The 19,083-nt window shown below is 40.3% G+C and overlaps 1 protein-coding gene across 4 annotated transcripts in view; it reads right to left on the bottom strand.

Moving 5' to 3' along the window:
- CACNA1G (calcium voltage-gated channel subunit alpha1 G) overlaps positions 1-19,083 on the bottom strand; it is a 151,186-nt gene that overhangs the window by 92,097 nt on the left and 40,006 nt on the right. For all 4 annotated transcript variants that reach the window (XM_077458918.1, XM_077458917.1, XM_077458919.1 and 1 more), the window contains exons 6-9: positions 14,669-14,761; positions 10,982-11,777; positions 7,487-7,830; positions 1,012-1,163 (exon numbers count right to left, since the gene is read on the bottom strand). In XM_077458918.1, the coding sequence (XP_077315044.1) occupies positions 1,012-1,163; positions 7,487-7,830; positions 10,982-11,777; positions 14,669-14,761 (1,385 nt within the window). The remainder of the gene's footprint in view (positions 1-1,011; positions 1,164-7,486; positions 7,831-10,981; positions 11,778-14,668; positions 14,762-19,083) is intronic.

Raw genomic sequence — 19,083 nt, 5'->3', positions numbered from 1 at the left:
GATTGTCTGGCCAACTAAGTCCGTCAGACAATCCGACAGACAGTCCGTCCTACTTTTGAATGAACGGACTTGACCACACACGATGAACAGACAGTCCGCTGAAAGCTTGCGCGATGACGTGTACAGCACGTACGACGGGACTAGAAATACGACGTCCAATACACTGCAATGCAACCTTCGGCCGTGTAAATCCTTTCTGAGCATGCGCCATACTTAGTCCGTCCAACTAGCCTACTCACGAGCGGACTGTCCGCTGAAACCAAAGTTGGACGGACAATATTACGGAAATTCCGAAAGACTTAGTCCGCCAGACTGTCCGCTGAAAAAGTCAGCTGAAGCCCACACACGAGCGGACTGTCCGCTGAAACACGTTTCAGCGGACTAAGTTGGACGGACAGTCCTCTCGTGTGTACGCGGCCTCAGTCTTTTAGACCCCTGATGTCTCAAAGAGAATTTGTCTAAAAAAAAATAAAAAATCTATCACATAGGGTACTATTATTCCCCAATGTAATAAAAAAAATATTAGTAAAAAAAAAAAACTAATGGTACACCCAAGCACCTAAAATCCACCCTCCTTCCCTCCACACAAAGCATAAATGAATGAGTCGAGGGGGGGTGCCTATGCATGAATATTATGATTGTGCTACACGTGTTACTTATTGCCACGTACACCATTGTTAAAGTGATAATTTCTATTTATAGAATAATTTTCCTATTTATAGCAAAAACTCTGAGAATTAGACGAGAAAAAATTCAGAAAAATCTGAGAATTAGACGAGATTGCCCCAACACCCATTGGACAGAGGCATTATAAAGTCAGGCAAAGTCGGTGGTCAGTAACAAACTGAATGTAAATCAGAGAGGGGCACATACAATATCTTTACATTTAATAAAGGTAATAGCAGGCATCTTGTGGTGTCTGCTCAAGGCTTTTAACTTTTATAAACATAAAAAAAATATATAAACATATAAAATACAGTAAAGGTTCACACTAGTAAGCTTTAAACCTACCTAATTATGACGATGATACCATCAAATATATTGTAAGGGTTCTTGATGTATCCAAATGGGCCATAAACCAGAAGTTTTAAAACCATTTCCAGGGCAAATAAACTTGTAAATACGATATTGCTGATTTCTAGAGCATTGGTCAATTCTTCGGGCTGTGGAAAAAGAATTAAATATTTTTTTATTAGGATAGTGAAAGTGACCCTAATAAAATAGCAAAAAGTCTAAAACGACAGATTTACTCAGGTCCCTGATGGTACAAATTATTCTCAAAAGTTGTCAGTTTTTTTTGTTTTGTTTTTTGCTCCTGTTCTCATATATTTTTATTTCTTTATTTTATTTTATGTATTTATTTAATTATACTTAATAAAGGAATTACAGTGGGTAAAATAAGTATTAAACACATCACAATTTCTGTAGGTAAATACATTCCTAAAGGTGCTATTGACATAAAATTTTCACTACATGTCGGTAACAATCCATGAAATCCATACATACAAAGATGTTCAGGAATAAAGTTATATGTAATAAAATGGAATGACACAAGGAAAAAGTATTGAACAAAAGGAGGTGTGAAAAGGCATCCAAAGCCAAGGCACCAGCTGAAATCTATCAGTAATTAGAAAGCAATCCTGCCCCTTCTCAGTGCAAATTAATATCAGCTGGTTCAGTCTCAAAAAAAGGTGCAAAAAGATGTCTTATTACCAAGGAGTCACACAAGAAACATTTCATGATGGATAAAAGCAAATAGCTCTCTCAAGACCTTCATAGCCTTATTGCTTTAAAACATACTGATTACATTGGTTACAGAAGGATTTCTAAACTTCTGAATGTTCCAGTGAGCACTGTTGGGGCCATAATCAAGAAGTGGAAAGAATATAATTTCACCATAAACCTGCCAAGACCAGGTGCTCCTCGCACAATGTCTGACAGAGGAGTGAAAAGAATCAGAAGAGTTGTCAAAGAGCCATGGACCACTTGTGGAGAGCTTCAGAAAGACCTGGAATTAGCAGGTACAATTGTTTCAAAGAAAACAAAGTAATGAACTCAACCGCCATGGCCTGTATGCACGCTCACCATGCAAGACACCATTGCTGAAGAAAAAGCATGTTGAAGCTTGTTTAAAGTTTACTGCACAACATTTAGACAAGCTTGTGAAATACTGGGAGAATATAGTCTGGTCAGATGAGTCCAAAATTTAACTCTTTGGATGCCATAATAGACACCATGTTTGGAGGTCAAATGGCATTGCACATCACCCCAAAAACACCCCCATACCAACAATGAAGTTTGGAGGGTGGGACATCATGGCGTGGAGCTGTTTTTGAGGTACTGGCAAACTTCATATCATTGAAGGAAGGATAAATGGAAAAATGTACCAAGACACTCTTGATACTGCTGCCATCTACAAGGAGGATGAAGATAAAAACGAGGGAGGACATTTCAGCAAATGATCCCAACCACAAAGCCAAGGAAACTCTCAATTAGTTTCAAAGAAAGAAAATAAATCTTCTAGAATGGCCCAGCCAATCATCTGACTTGAATCCAATAGAAAATATATGGAAAGAACTAAAGATCCGAGTTCATAGAAGAGGCCCACAGAACCTTCAAGATCTGAAGACTGTGTGGAAGAACGGGCCAAAATCACACCTGAGCAACGCATGTGACTAGTTTCTCCAAACAGGAAGCGTCTTGAAGCCGTCTCTTCTATCTTCTGAAACTCCTTGCCCCAATCTGTCCAGTTATCTTTTGTCCAGTGACAAAATAAAGCACTACACCCCAGGTCGCACTCTCCGGTCAACTAACCAGAACCTCCTCCACATCCCCAAGACCTGTTACAAATAAAAAAGGCGAAGGTTCGCAGTACAAGGACCATGGCTATGGAATGCTCTACCCGCGGACATACGATCGGAAGAAAACTATCTGGCCTTCAGGAAGAAGCTCAGGACTCATCTCTTCTGAAAACCCAGACGGACACTGGCGCCCTGAGGCGATTTAGTTTGCATATGTAGCGCTATACAAGTTATTCATTCATTCATCTCCTACACTGTCCACTTTTAGGTTAACCCTGAAAATTCGTATTTTCAGGCAAACCTATCTACCCTCTTCCTAACAATGGTACAGTAAAACCTTTGTTTAAGAGTGACTTGGTTTGACAGCGTTTTGCAAGACAAGCAACATTTTTTTTCTTGAAAGTTCTTATTGAAAATTTTCACTGTGAAAGTACAGAACAGGGCCTTTGGGGGATACCCTGGCCAACAAGCAACAATTTCAAAAATGTTTTGATTTGATATACACGTAGAGTCTTTTCACAACTGAGTATAAAAGAGAAGAGGGGTACCTTTAAGTGTAGCAATATGGTTACATTTAATGAAGGTACAACATTTAGCAACTCACCTGGCTGAGGATGAAAAGAGGCACATCTAAGTTATGCAGGCATCCGGGGTAAAGCTGTCCACATAGACCATCCTCCTTATAGCCATCAAAGTCGTCCATTCCACGTTGTGCTCTGAGTGGCTCAAGTCTCGCTTTCAGATCGCTCTTCTGCAGGGTAGTCTTCCCGGTCACGATTGCAGACTGACAGCGGTGAGAGCCGGTGGTGCGGAGGATGGTCTATGTGGACAGCTTTACCCCAGATGCCTGCATACTTAGATGTGCCTCTTTTAATCATCAACCATGTGAGTTGCTAAGTGTTGTACCTTCATTAAATGTAACCATATTGCTACACTTATAGGCGCCTCTCCTCTTTATACTCTGTAGCTCTTGTTGGATTTTGCTTCTAAACCCCTTGTGGAGGCTTCCATTTGTGGATGGACATTACATTGCTATAATCTTTTCATATAGACTATAAACTGGAGGCCTTATGAATAAATGGTTGTGGAACTAATTATTTGAGCTTCCATTATTTTTTATGGGGAAATTTGCTTTGATATACAAGTGCTTTGGATTACAAGCATGTTTCTGGAACGAATTATGCTGGCAATCCAAAATTTTACTGTATTTTAGTCTCTTCAACAACTCTTCCACACACTGTTGCTTCCTTTTGTATCAATTGCCTTTCCTTTTAGAATGTAAGCTTTCAAGAGCAGGACACTTCTAATGCCTCGTACACACAACCGGACTTTCCGTCAGACTAGGTCCGAAGAATTTAGTCTGTCGGACAATCCGATCGTGTGGGGGCTAGTCCTATCGTTTAAAAAAATAAATAAAAATCAGACGGACATAGAAATAGAACATGTTTCAAATCTATCCGACGGACTCAATTCCAACGGACTAAAATCGGGAAAACCGTTCGTCTGTATGCTGGTCCGACGGACCAAATACGACACAAAGGAAGCTATTGGCTATTGAACTTCCTTGTTTAGTCCCGTCTTACGTCATCACGTTCAAAAGGAATGGACTTTCGAATGGACTTAGTCTGTTCGTGTGTGGCCAAGTCCATTCGTTCGGGAAGGCTGTCGGAACTCCGCCGAAAGTCCGTCAGGAAGACCGTCGGACCTAGTCTGCCGGAAAGTCCGGTCGTGTGTACGCGGCATAACCCTCCTGTCTTGAATTGGATTGTAACTGGACTATCTCCCTTTATTTTGCAAAGAACTTCGTAAACTGTTGGCCCTATATAAATCCTGGGATTTTTTTGTTTTTTTTTACAATAAACAATGAACAATATCTGTTGTTTCCAGTTAAAGGAAAACTGTCATCAAGATGTATAGTATGTGGGAATGTATTATATATTATTGAAGTGTTCAATTATACTACATCGGTTTATAGTATAAGCAGCTGTCTTTGATTATATTAGTGCTGGGTACAGCAGAGCAGTAAAGGGGATTAATGAATGCCAAAAGGATTCAGTGTCAATATACTTATTAATGGAACTCAGTACAATGGACTCATTTAAAGTGTCCATGGCACAACAATTATTAAGTTCATCTGTCCTTATGTGTAACATATTTGCTGATTTACTTTTTATTTAATAATGCCTTTTAAACGGTGAAAGCCATCCAGCAAACAAATAAATAAATATATAGAAACCTCCTCGCGTTCAAAATTTTTTAAAATTTTGTTTAGTCAATGATTTGATCCAGGCATCACTGCCAGTGTATATAGGTTGGTTGACCTTCACAGCTGCCTAACAATACTGCTTGGTCATCAACCTGCCCAGTGACTGCACATTGAGTAAGCATCTCCATACAGATTAAATCAAAGATGTTCTGATATTTTTTTGCTGTTGGCAGGCAATAAGTACTAGGTTCTAAGCATTGTGCAATTGAGTGGCTGGCTTGTAGTGGCTACTGGTTTGTGAGAGGAACCATAAGGACCATTGAGACATTTCTGCTGCTTCTTCTAGTTGAACTACCCTACCATTATCATGCAAAATATATTTATCTCTATCTATCTATCTATCTATCTATCTATCTATCTATCTATCTATCTATCTATCTATCTATCTACATACATACACACACACACACACACACACACACACACAATGGACGGAGGGGAGTTCTAATCAGTGTTGTCAACCTACCATATTGAAATTTACTGATACTACACCCAAAACTTATGCCGCGTACACACGAGCGGACTGTATGGCATACTTAGTTCGACATACAATCCAACGGACAGTCCGTCGTACTTTCCACTGAACGGACTTGACCACACACGGATGCACAAACAGTCCGTTGAAAGCTTGCGCGATGACGTGTACAGCACGTACGACGGGACTAGAAATAGGAAGTCCAAGACACAGCAAAGCACCCTTCCGCCGTGTAAATCCTTTCTGGGCATGCGCCATTCTTAGTCCGTCGAACTAGCATACTGACGACCGTACTGTCCGCTGAAACCAAAGTACGACGGACAGAATTTCGAAAAAAACGAAATACTTAGTACGCCGGACTGCATGCTGAAAAAGTCCGCTGAAGCCCACACACGAGCGGATTGTCCGCTGAAATGTGTTTCGACGGACTAAGTACGCTATACAGTCCGCTCGTGTGTACGCGGCATTACTGGCACAGCCAAGTTTTCGCTGGCATTTCCAAAAGTTACAAAATTACAGTTTTAAGTGCAAACTTCAGTATTTAGGCTACAAACAAGTATAATATGCAATTATCAATGTGATTTAAGGTAGATGTTAAGGCAAAATAAATTTCTTATTTTATTTTTGATATAGTAAGTAGCTCAGGGACAGGACTCAGAAGGGCAAAAAATGTAAATGGGCGGCACACACACACATGAAATTGACTCTCACAGTACCAATGACAGAAGTGTGCAGCAGCCCAGATGATGATTACACCTCACGGACATGAAACGTCCCCTCCTGAGTCACAATGACAGTCTCACACCACGGCAGGTGGTCCCCTCAGTCCACCCCAGTCCAAACACCACTAAGCCCTTGTACACACGGTCGGAGATTCCGTCGGAATGTGTCCTATCGGACTGTTTTGTCGGATATTCCGACTGTGTGTGGTCTGCATCGGACTGTTTCCGTCGGACCAAATTTTCCAACTTGCTGGAAATATTTTCAGACAAAATGCTCCGATAGGACATACTCCGATCATGTGTAGAGAATTCCGATCGGACAAAGTGCCACGCATGCTCAGATCAAATTCCTACATCAAAGCTATTGGCTACTAGCCTGAACTTAGTCCCATCGTAATGAAATTACGTCATCACGTTCTGAAAGATCGGATTTTCTGACAACTTTGTCCGACCGTGTGTATGCAACAGTTTCGGACAAAATCAGTCAGACAAAATTCGACGGACAAAATCCAACGGATTTGGTTGTCGGAATCTCCGACCGTGTGTACAAGGGCTAACAGTCCAGCTCCCGGCTTGCCTTGCTGCCATCCCATTGTTTGGTGGCAGCACTTCCCTCCGGGAAAACTGCGTCTCCTTGGCATCACAGTGGCCTTGTGTCTCCTCCCTCCTCCTCCTAGGCCAACAGGATCGCCTCTCCTTTCAGCCAATTGGGAAAAGGGTCTCAGAACCTGCTTCCTGATTGTAAAGGAATCAGTGGCACAACTGGCTGGGCTTGGGACGCAGAGCCCACCCTTTTTTGAAGCCTATTAGACCCTCTGGCGCTAAACATATGCTTAAAAAAAAAACAACAACAAAAAAACACCCCATTGGAATCCGGCACCCTGCATGTAGTTTAGGGCCAGACGCATGGATACAGGGGCGGCGCCACTGCGCCCTGCATTATGGGCCGCTACTGCTTGGAGGGTCTCGGCCGGCTTCGGACTGGAACTGCACATGCACAGTTCCAAGCCAAGCGCCGCAGCCATATTTTTTACTGGCAACCTTTTCCTGTCACTGGCATTTACTGGCAGGAGAAAAGTGCCTGATGATTGGCAACACTGGTTCTAATACATTTAGTGATGGTATGAAAACTAGAATCTGGGAAGACTCTCCACCTTTATCATGTGGCAGAGGACAAGAGTTGATCATTTTAAAGAAAAAAAAAAATAGAAAAGCACATTACCTGCTCATGGTACTCAATCCCCATGCTCAGAGTGTTGATAAGGATAGCGATCATGATTCCACGGCCAAAGTATTTACTGTCCACGATCTTCCTAAAGGTCTCACACACCATCTTCCAAAGTTTCAGCAGCTTGTTGGGGTTCTTGTTCCTCGTCTTCCCCTTGGGTGGCTCAGTTTTCTCGCTGCATTGGGTGTCTTGTGTGAATTCATAGGCCCCATCACTGTCAGAATCCACATCATCATTATCAGGGGCCTCAGGTTCCTTGCAACGAGAGCACACTTCTGGATCTAAGGGCTCGATTTCCGAACTGGCAGCTTGAATTTTACACGACCCCTTGCAGATTCCTAAGAACACAATTAACCAGTGAAAAACAATTCCTTTTAAACATTAAAAAGCAGCCATGAACATTCTCGCCTATACAGTCATATGGGGCATTGTGGAAGAGGTTTTGTATTGCTCACTTTCGTCCATGAGGTCCAGGCTTAAGAGAACTTGACACCAATCAAAAAACCTGTGAGCGTGGTCACGGATCTTTAATCTATACTGAAAACTCATGGACACCCATATCCCCCTATCAAATCTCCTAAATACGACCTCCTCTTGTGAAATGGGTGATTGAACTTGACTCCATCAGAGACCTGGAACACATGCTATCGCAGGAGAATGGCAGGTAAAAACATCAGTAAAACCTCCTGGTCTATGTTCCATTATTTGGCTGCGTTTCAGGAATGGGTGAAGAAAGTTATCTCTTTAACCTCTATATACTGTAGCCATGATGGAGTGCCTTGACCTCCCCTCTCTTCCCCATGACCTTAGTTGCTCTCTTTTCCCTCCATACACCTTTCCTTTCCCTTTTCTCCTTCTTTGACTGCCCTCAGTTTGATACCTTTATTTTGCTATAAGATGGTCCTTCTACATCATCTTGACTGCCAATTTTTCCTAAATTACGGCATGTTTTCCTCCAATACATAACCCGTAAAAGGATACTGCATGGTTTCTCTAGTCCGTTTGATGCCTTATAAGTTTTCTCCTAGGTGATCCAAGGTGGTAATGTCCATTTTCTAATAGCCCCTGAATATAATTATCTGAACTTGAACCTGATTACCAACGATTGCTGTGTGTACTCGCCAATTCACATGTTCTAATTCCTACAGTATACTTCCTATACTTTATGTATTTTCTCTACCTGTATTTTCTGTTTGAAACTACTTTAATAAAACAAGATTGGACCAAAATATTTGTGAGAGATGGAAACTGCCCCCCTTGGGCCACATTTAGCTCTTGAGTAATGTCACAGAGTGAAGCTGAGGAATTCCAGGTTTACTGCTCTGGAATTAGTAGGCAGCACACATCCATGGGTCATTTGGGTCAAGCTTTTGAATTTAAGTAACAATATAATTTAATTAAGTAAAACAGGTTAGTCATTCTTTATTGTACTACAACAACCAGAGGTGGGAGTTTAAGCAGAGGTTATACCAAAAATCGCGCAATTTTGAAAAGAGATATGCAGCTATGGTAGAGCTATCTTTGAACTCTATGTATGATATATCAAACATTTTATATTTTATTAAAATATTGGAAATATTAATATTAAGCGTTATATTGTTGCATAAAATAATGCACATGGACAGCAGAAGCTGCAGGTTGTTATTATGGTAGCGTAGATGTTGGTGTGTTTCAGTAGCATGCATATAGCTGCAATCTGGATGAGATCATATATATGTTTGTACCAAGCATGCAAGACCTTTGTGGAAGGTCATCAGTGAAGTCAGCTACTTGTGCCTTCATAGTGCAAGGTAATGTGGAAGGTAATGAATCTAATTTAGAATAAGATGATATATGCAATACCAGTCAACCCCCTGCTTCGCTGTTTGTAAAACATACTGTAACTAACAATGGTTGATAAGAAAAATGATGGCTTCTCCTGGGTAACTGGTATGTGTTAAAAAAAATAAAAGACCTAATCCACTTTAGGGTAAGGCATTGTCTAGATGTCATTAGAGTAGACTAACATTTGACACTTATAAATTCTGAATCACGATCAAATAATAATACAACCATATACAAGTACTTCAAGCAAAAGGAACCAGGTAATTTCATGGATGTGTCTGCCCTAAATTGAAATTTCCAACCTATTAGCTGCTTAATATATCTAGGAGGACCCAGTGTCAACCCCTCTGATCTTTTAGGCACTGAATTTTGTATTAAGCAGTGGCGGAACTACCAAGGGTCGCAAAGGTCGCACTTGCGACCGGGCCCTGGCATTTTGCCACCATAGGGAGGCCCCCAAGACGGCAGGAAAGGGTCATGCTGTGTGACCGTAAAAAAGGACCCCATGATGGGAGTAAAGGGCTTTAGGATCAGTGGGAAGGGTCCCCAGGCTTGGAGGGAAGGACCCTGGGGAAGGTTCTAGTTATACCTCTGGTATTAAGGGCTCACAATCTCTAAATTTAGGTCTAAGTCATGCATGTATGCCCCTTGGTTGAATGAAAACTCTCCAAGGTTAGGAAAAGTGGGAACATTCAGCACCATTTATTCACTAGAGCAAAGTCTTTGTCAGAGGGATTTGCTTTGTGATAATGGTATTGGCAATCACCTTGTGTTGCCAGTGTTTAGGTAGGATTTTAAGTTTTAAAGTGGCTAACAGCTTTGTTCAATAAGAAGTGCAACCAATTATGGAAAGATAAAAGCTTCTATCACCCCTTGGCATCTCACAACTTCTAAGGACATTGGGGAGGATACACTGATCCTTCACCACTGAAACCTTGGCCCAATAACTGCTACAACAGCCATGAATGTCCTTGCCTCAGAAATACGATCATACAGTTCCTGCTCCATTCTGAGTTTAGGTATATGGAGAAACAAGCAAGGTGATAAATCAGTTTTAGGTAGACACTGACCAGATTTGTCAGCAGCTTCGCATAACGTTCTGCACCCCTGGCAAGGAGGTCTCTTCCAGCTCCCAGCTTGGCCACAGTTACTCTGCTTTACAAAAGACTATAAAATTGTAATACACAACTATGACCTTTTTATAAGGTTTCAGCCAACCCAAAATCGAGAGAAATGGATCCTAGTGGGCCCGAATTGTCCACTGGTTTCTTAACTCTCTCATGGGATTAGAAGATTAGACGATGGGATTAAATAGTGTTTCTGATCATCAGCTCCTGGAACCTTCAGCAGAAAAACTAATAATGGAATTCATTCAAAAGTTTTGACGATCAGAGAATTAAATTGGGCTTCAGATATGGATTTACACTCTGGTATCTTACTGCAATGTGGATTTCCATAACTTTTACCCTAGGCCATTACCCTGGTACTCTTCAGATGGACCATTGAGCACTGAACATGAAAAATGGCTTTTTTCCCGTGGCTCCTTTTTGCCTGGCATTGATAAAGAAAGCAAGAGGTTGGGACTGTGGTTTTCTTTTTCTCTGTCAGCAACCTCAAGACATATCAGAAATGTAGAGTTGAAAGCATTATTTTATATGCCCATACCTGTACTCTGGGTCTCTAGTAGCCTGTTCATTGAATTATACATTGGCCCTGTATACAAGCTGGGGTCATTTGTGATCAAAGGGTTTTCTGTCTCTTCTGCTTGTTCTGTCTTCTTTTGTATTTCATGGGATAAACTTGGGTGTACAGTAGGATAGTTTTTATTCCCTGCAATACTCCTTTGGACAGCCTCCGGATTGGCTGTACCAGAGCCAGATTGGGGGAACACAGGCACACAATGCACAGGTTCAAGGTGACAATCAGCATGGTAGATGCTATGAATGGATTGTGTGTTAGAGGCAGAAGCAATGGGCGAAGCTTGGGTGCCTGGAAAGGGTAACATTAATCTAGTTCCATTATGAGGAGAACTGGTTTCCACTTCGCTGAGCTCTGGGCTGGCCTGTGGTGCTCGCAAGCTCCCATTTCCCAGGTGATAGTGGTGATGGTGATGGTGGTGATGATGGATTAGATGATGGATAGAAGACCTTCTTCTCCTATGCTTGCGGTTGGGCTTCTCAGTGGTGGGCTTTACTGCAGGACTTGAACTTAACCCAAATTTGAAGACTGCTGCTCTGTAGAGTTGGACTACCCGTTTGCTGGCTTTGCGGGTCACATAGACCAAGTATTTGAGTAGCTCATCATAACAGCTGCCGGGCTCAGAGAAACTGGCCAATGTGCTGGCATTGGAAAGGAAGCGGACCCTTTGCTCCTTCATCAACTGGCTCTCCCGTTGCTTTGTTTCAGAAAATTGTGTAGCTATGACGACTAGACAAAGGTTGATCATGAAAAATGATCCAATCTAAAAAAAAACAAAAAAAAATCAAGAGATTAGGACATTGCATTAAAGTGGAATTCAGTTTATACTATGTTTTCAAAGTAAAACTATCATATATGGTAAATTATATATATATACAGTAGCTCACAAAAGTGAGTACACCCCTCACATTTTCCTAAATATTTTATTATATCTTTTTATGTGACACTGAAGAAATTACACTTTGCTACAATGTAAAGTAGTAAGTGTTCCGCTTGTGTAAAAGTGTAAATTTGCTGTCCCCTCAAAATAACTCAACACACAGCCATTAATGTCTAAACCGCTGGCAACAAAAGTCAGTACACTCCTAAGTGAAAATGTCCAAATTGGGCCCAAAGTGTCAATATTTTGAGTGGTCACCATTATTTTCCAACACTGCCTTAACCCTCTTGGGCATGGAGTTCACCAGACTTTCACAGGTTGCCACTGGAGTCCTCTTCCACTTCTCCATGACGACATCACGGAGCTGGTGGATGTTAGAGACTTTCCGCTCCTCCACCTTCCGTTTGAGGATGCCCCACAGATGCTCAATAGGGTTTAGGTCTGGGGACATGATGGGCCAGTCCATCAGCGTTACCCTCAGTCTCAGCTTCTTCAGCAAGGCAGTGGTCGTCTTGGAGGTGTGTTTGGGGTTGTTATCATGTTTCGAATACTGCCCTGCGGCCCAGTCTCAGAAACCATGACACTCCCACCACCATGCTCGACTGTAGGCACAGTCGAAGGTACAGACAAGAAGCTTGTACTTTTAAAACAAAGATTGTCACAAACCTTGCCCATGTGGATTTACTCTACAGACCCCTGCAAAACAGCCTGAACGGATGCCAGCGGTTATCATCTTGCAACAGCATTATTCAATGCAAGATTTCATTTAAAAATCCCCTAGTTGCTTATTTTGTGATAATCTTTGTCATAAAAGTACAAGCTGCTTGTCTGTACCTTATCTAAAACTTCTATCGGAAAGGCCCAGCTGATCTGATCATGCCTCACAGGGTTAAAAATACTTCAAGGGACTAGGTTTTACAAGGTTATACCGTATTTATCGGCGTATAACACGCGCAGGCGTATAACACGCACCCCAAGTTTAGGAGGGAATTTTAAGGAACAAAACTTTTAGGAGGGAAGTTTAAGGAAAAAAACTTACATTTAAATGCCCATCAATGCAGCCTTATCCGTGTCCATCTGCAGCCTTGTCCAGCATTGCAGCCTTGTCAGTGTCATTTGCAGCCTTGTTATGCAGCCTTGTCAGTGTCATTTGCAGCCTTATTATGCAGCCTTGTCAGTGTCATTTGCAGCCTTGTTATGCAGCCTTGTCAGTGTCATTTGCAGCCTTGTTATGCAGCCTTGTCAGTGTCATTTGCAGCCTTGTTATGCAGCCTTGTCAGTGTCATTTGCAGCCTTGTCAGTGTAGCCTTGCCACCGGATGTTCTGTGTAGCTCGTTGGCGCTCTGTAGCTCTCGGCCGTTGGCGGCTTTCGGCCATTCTCGGTGGCTCACCTGGGACTGCGAGAGCGGCTGAAAGCCGCCGAGAGGCTCACAATTGGCGGGGGATCGGCGTATAACACGCACCCACTATTTTCCCCTGATTTTAAGGGGGGAAAAGTGCATGTAATACGCCGATAAATACGGTACTTGTCATCTACTGGTAACGATATACTTGCGTAGCCTCGCTACAATACTGCCATCTTTTGGTTCTTGATCATGATGCCACCCATCTGATCCAGAATATTAATCATCCTATATAATTACCCCTGATGAAAGGACTTAGAGCCTGAAATGTGTTGGGTACTGATATTACTTACTCTGGATGTTGGACACCAGAAAGTACTACCTTACATTGGAGCGATACCACTCTGTATATGTATCAACCTATTTTCAGTACTAGACATTGTTATATATGTTATTGTCTTTTGTCAATGTTTGCTTTATTGATCATCACCTGTGGATTTTTTTTTTAAGCATAGTCTTTTTGTCTTTATGTAATAAATTACAACAATTTTTTTACAAAATCTGTAGTGTTTTTGCCAATTTTTGGTAGAAACCATTTTTCTCCTATACACACAGGGAGGTGTGGCAAACTCACTTTTATCTCCGACATGGTGAAAGTTTTTATCTAGATTTTGTAACACTAATAAGTTTCATGACACTGGGGAGGGAAAATGACTAATTGTGCCCAATTTGGACATTTTTACTTAGGGGTGTACTCACTTTTGTTGCCAGCCGTTTAGACATTAATGCCTGTGTGTTGCGTTATTTTGAGGGGACAGCATAGTTAAACTTTTACACCAGTGATTCTCAACCAGGGTTCCTCCAGAGGTTGCTAGGGGTTCCTTCAGCATTGGGCAATGTCTGCCTCTCAAATAAGTTCCTACTGTTCCCAAGATCCCATTGATCATTTTAGCTATCTGTAAGGAGGTAATTCTTCCCAATGACCACAAGTGTAAGGGCCATTCTTCCCACTGACCATCACTAATGTATCATGAATTGTAGATTTCTAATTTTTAGCAGGGGTTCCTCCGAGACCGGAGAACTATTTCAAGGGTTCCTCTGTGTTGAAAGCGTTGAGAAAGGCTACTTTACACTGTAGCAAAGTGTAATTTCTTCAGTGTTATCACATGAAAAGATATAATAAAATATATACAAAAAATGTGAGGGGTGTACTCACTTTTGTGAGATACTGTGTAAAGATTTTATATATATATATATATATATATATATATATATATATATATATATATATATATGAGAATATATGTGTGTTTCTTACAAAATTTAACTGTTTGGTTATTTGCCTGGTTGTTATACTGACACCTTGAGAAATAAGACCCAACCCATGCATTCTGATGCTAACCCTTACAAGATACAAAAAAGGAAACTTACAATAATTAGAAGAATAAAGTAAATGAAGTTGTAAAAGGAGTGAGCATCCATAACAAAATACATGATGTCCACCCAGCCTTCGAGAGTTATCACCTGAAAGACAAAGAGAGAAGCTTCTATTAGCAATGCGAGAAGAACAATTGGCCCTGCTTATCATTGGCTGCTTGAAGAACCCTCAAAACTGCTTCAGAACGAAGCACAATGACAATATCAGCTTCGACCTGACTGATTACCAAGCAGTAATAAAGACTGTTTGAGATTTCTCTCTCAGACATGTCAACAAAATTTATTAAAATTGGAGACAGAATTGTTCAAACCGGTCAGTTGGCTTCCAGGTGCTCCATTATCTAGCACAGTTACGAAAAAGTGACTGACTGGTTGCAAGCCAGATTGAATTTATTTGAATTCATTTGTATATCATTGAATTTTTTTTTGTAACACTTTAGAGACAATGATCAACCGTATAAAAACAGAAAAGGGCTTAAAATCAAATACCCCTACATCGGTCACATACAGGGCCAATGGGAGAGGCAGCCAGCTAACCCAACTGTGTGTTTTTCTATTGTGCGACAAAACCCAGGATGGGAAGAGCATTATGCAGTAGGACTGCTCACTACCAAACAATCGTGTTTATTTTAGGTTCCACTATTAGGATGTATTTTTAATCTGTTAAATTTCAAACCTGATGGTCTTGAGTTATAGGTAACATGACTGAGTGCAGTACTCCTAGGCCCCAAGGAAATTGGACATTATCTGGTATCAGCAGAATACCTTTAACTCTTTGACATGCACAACACTAGATGGCATCAAAGCCCCAGTACAGATTTCTACACACCGTAAAAGCCTTGTTTAACTGAGAAATAGAAAAAATATCACAAAATTCAACATAAAATAAGCATAGATGGAGAGCCTCCAGGATTTATTTAGAATCTCCTGGGTGTCCCCATAAAGACCATAAGCCAAATATAAGCAGCACTGCTGGTCTGCATTAACATAGCTACTAATTGTGCCTATTTTTACGGTACAGTCACTCTTCTAAACTCAAACGCCACTGACAGACTTTGTCTTTGTTTTACATTTGCCTATATTGGTTTGGATATACTAATATATTTAATTGCCACAAAAAGGTTTTTATTGCTACATGTATCAAATTATTTGATTAGCAAGGACAGATATTTTAAGATATTACTAGTATTTTGTAAATGTGGTCTTATACGGTTTCTAAAGTTGTACTGGTGAATGTATTGGGAAGGTAAATCTTCCCAATACATTGTATTGCTATGTTAAACCAGCCTTTCTCAACTTCTTCAGCACAGAGGAACCCTTAAAAATAACTTTACAGTCTCAGGGAACCCCAGGTAAAAATTACTATATCTACACCTCATCATACATAGTGTGATGGTCAGTGGCAAGAATGCGCCTTACACTTGTGGTCATTGGGAATAATTACCCCATTAAAAAGATTAATGGTGTCAGCGGGAACTTATCTAAAAGGCAAAAATTGCTCATTACTCAAGGAAACCCTAACAACAGCTGGAAGAACCCTATGATTCCACAGAACTCTGGTTGAGAAACCCTGCATTAAAACTATTAGTTACATTTTTTTAATTTTAGAATGGGGCGCCTCGAGATGCAGAATTTTAAAGGGTGCCTTGACTGAAGAAAGGCTGAGAAACACTGGTCTAAGACATGGAATGTACCTTCTAAGAGCCTTAAACTGGCCATACATGCCACAAATTACAGCCACGTCCTCCTAAGTCATCCAAAATTCGAGCCATGGCTGGCCATGTTGGGACTGAAAAACTGAAGGAGCCAGGTTGATAATTGTTGCATTCTATCGGATTCTGAATACAGAGGAGATTTTTCCATCCACATTGTTTAGCAAGCATAGGGTGATCAAATGATTTCTCAAATTCAGCCCAAGGGGTTGAACAGGTGAAATCTAAACACGTATGAACTGGATCATTCAAACATTTTACATTGAATCCAGAGGTGGATAGACAAACAGATATAACTTGGGTGTTATAGAATATTGAGTAAGAATTCCAAAGCTATATGATAGGTCAGTGCAGGGACTTGAGACTCTCAAGTCCCTGTACTGACCTATTATTCAAATCTACATTTCAGAAGAATCACGAGGAGTACATGTCGACTCTATTAAATCAGGTTATTATTCTAAGTGAACCTTAGACAAAGATCATGTGGTCTCTGGCTATCGGAAGCATTTTTAGTGCCATCGCCTGTCAAAAACGGGACTCCTTGCCAATGTTATTAACAGGAACATTGTGGATGTATTCTACTAAATACATAACCTGTACTTGTATCAGAAATTGTAATAAATATTCTCACTGGAAAAAAAACAAAACAGCAAATAGGCCAGTATTTTTCCAAAAGAGTTGACAACCCTCAAGCCCCGTATACACAATCGGACTTTCCGATGGGAAATGTTGGATGTCAGGCTGTTGGCGGAAAATCAGACCTTGTGCATGTTCCATAGGACAATTGTTGCCGGACTTTCTGCCAACAAATGTTGGCTAGAATGGTTCCAAATTTTCCGCAGACAAATGTGTATTGTCGGATTTTCCGATCGTGTCTACACAAGTCTGTCGGACAACAGTCCAAAGTACAAACGCACATGCTCGGAAGCAAGGACGAGCTGGAAGCGGTCGATCTTGTAAACTAGCGTTTGTAATGGAGAATTAACGTTCGTGACACGGCAAATTATGAAATCTCCAAATGCAGCGCACAATTCTCTTCTTCTTTCATTGAATAATAATGAAACTGCTTTTCTAGTGATATCAAAAATAATATTATTATTATTATTTTTTTTTATTTGTGCAAGTTACCACAACACCATTATCCCGTGGTTTATAAGATCAAAGATACAACTATGTTGGTGTCCCTTGTCAATTTTACATTGTATTTTTTTAAATGTAACTGCCTACTCAAACACTGTCATTTGAAGTAAAACACATAGTCAAGTATTATTCTACACAATTTGTTTATGGTGTATTAAAAAAAAAAAAATAGACATGCCATATACCAATAGAACGTCACTAAAAAGTGCATTCTATGCATCCAAAAATATAGAAAATATAACAAATCAAATCATTGTTCAACCAAAAAAATTATGTCAAAGCAATAATTCCAAGGCCAATAATAAATAACACGTTATCTCCTCCGATTCCGGTTGACGAACGGCCGTTCAGAAACTAAACTGAAAAGTACTAAATGAAAAGTGCAAACTGAAAAGCGCTAAATGAAAAATGCGAAAAGAAAGGTTCAAACCAACACCCACCAAACTTCTAACACAAAATAAGCAGAAGGAGCAAAAGGGTGGCGCTAAAGAGCTGACGTAGTACATCACTACGTTCGTAATTGTTGGCCAGCATTTGTGTGACTGTGTGTATGCATGACAAGTTTGAGACAACAACGTTCAGACAAAAGTTTTGTTGGCCAACAATCCGATGGTGTGTACGAGGCATAAGAGTTCTGCAACGCTGTGATGAATTACTGCAGGTGCGTTGTAGTAAGGAAGTCCATTCATTCTGAATAGGTTTACAATGCAACGCAACAAATGATTTAATGCAGCATTCGTTATTTTGGATAATTCATAACTTCGGATCAATTCATATTCTCATACCAACAGCCAAATTTGAAAGGAAATTCCAATAACTATAATTTAATAGTTAGTAATAGTTAAGTTATTATTAACCACTTGACCACTGGGCACTTAAACACCCTTAATAACCAGACCAATTTTCAGCTTTCGGTGCTCTCGCATTTTGAATGACAATTACTCAGTCAAGCAACACTGGACCTATATGAAATTTTTGTCCTTTTTTTCACACAAATAGAGCTTTCTTTTGGTGGTATTTAATCACCGCTGGGTTTTTTATTTTTTGTGCTATAAAAGAAAAAATACCGAAAATTCTGTAAAAAAATGAATTTTTCTTTGTTTCTGTTAGAAAATTTAGCAGATTAGTAATTTTTTCTTCATAAATTTTGGCCAAAATTTATACCACTACATATCTTTGGTAAAAATAAGTACAAATTGGTGGATATTATTTGGTCTTTGTGAAAGTTATAGAGTCCACAAGCTATGGCGCCAATATCTGAAAATTGATCACACCTGAAGTACTGACGGCCTATTTCAATTCTTGAGACCCTAACATGACAGAAAAGTACAAATACCCCCCCAAATGATATTTAGTAAGAGGCATGATGAGTTTTTTGAAGTTGTCATTTTTTCCCACAATTCTTTGCAAAATCAAGATTTTTTTACTTTTTTTTTTTTTCACAAAATTGCCATATTATCAGGTTATTTCTCACACACAGCATATGCATACCACAAATTACACCCCAAAACACATTCTGCTATTACTCCCGAGTATGGCGATACCACATGTGTGAGA

The sequence above is a fragment of the Lithobates pipiens genome, unplaced genomic scaffold (genome assembly GCF_037356315.1).
Source record: "Lithobates pipiens isolate NorthernLeopardFrog02 unplaced genomic scaffold, aLitPip1_a1.2 Scaffold_28, whole genome shotgun sequence".
NCBI lineage: Eukaryota > Metazoa > Chordata > Amphibia > Anura > Ranidae > Lithobates > Lithobates pipiens.
Note: the sequence above shows the minus strand (reverse complement) of the source record. Positions and strands in the feature narration are given on the sequence as shown.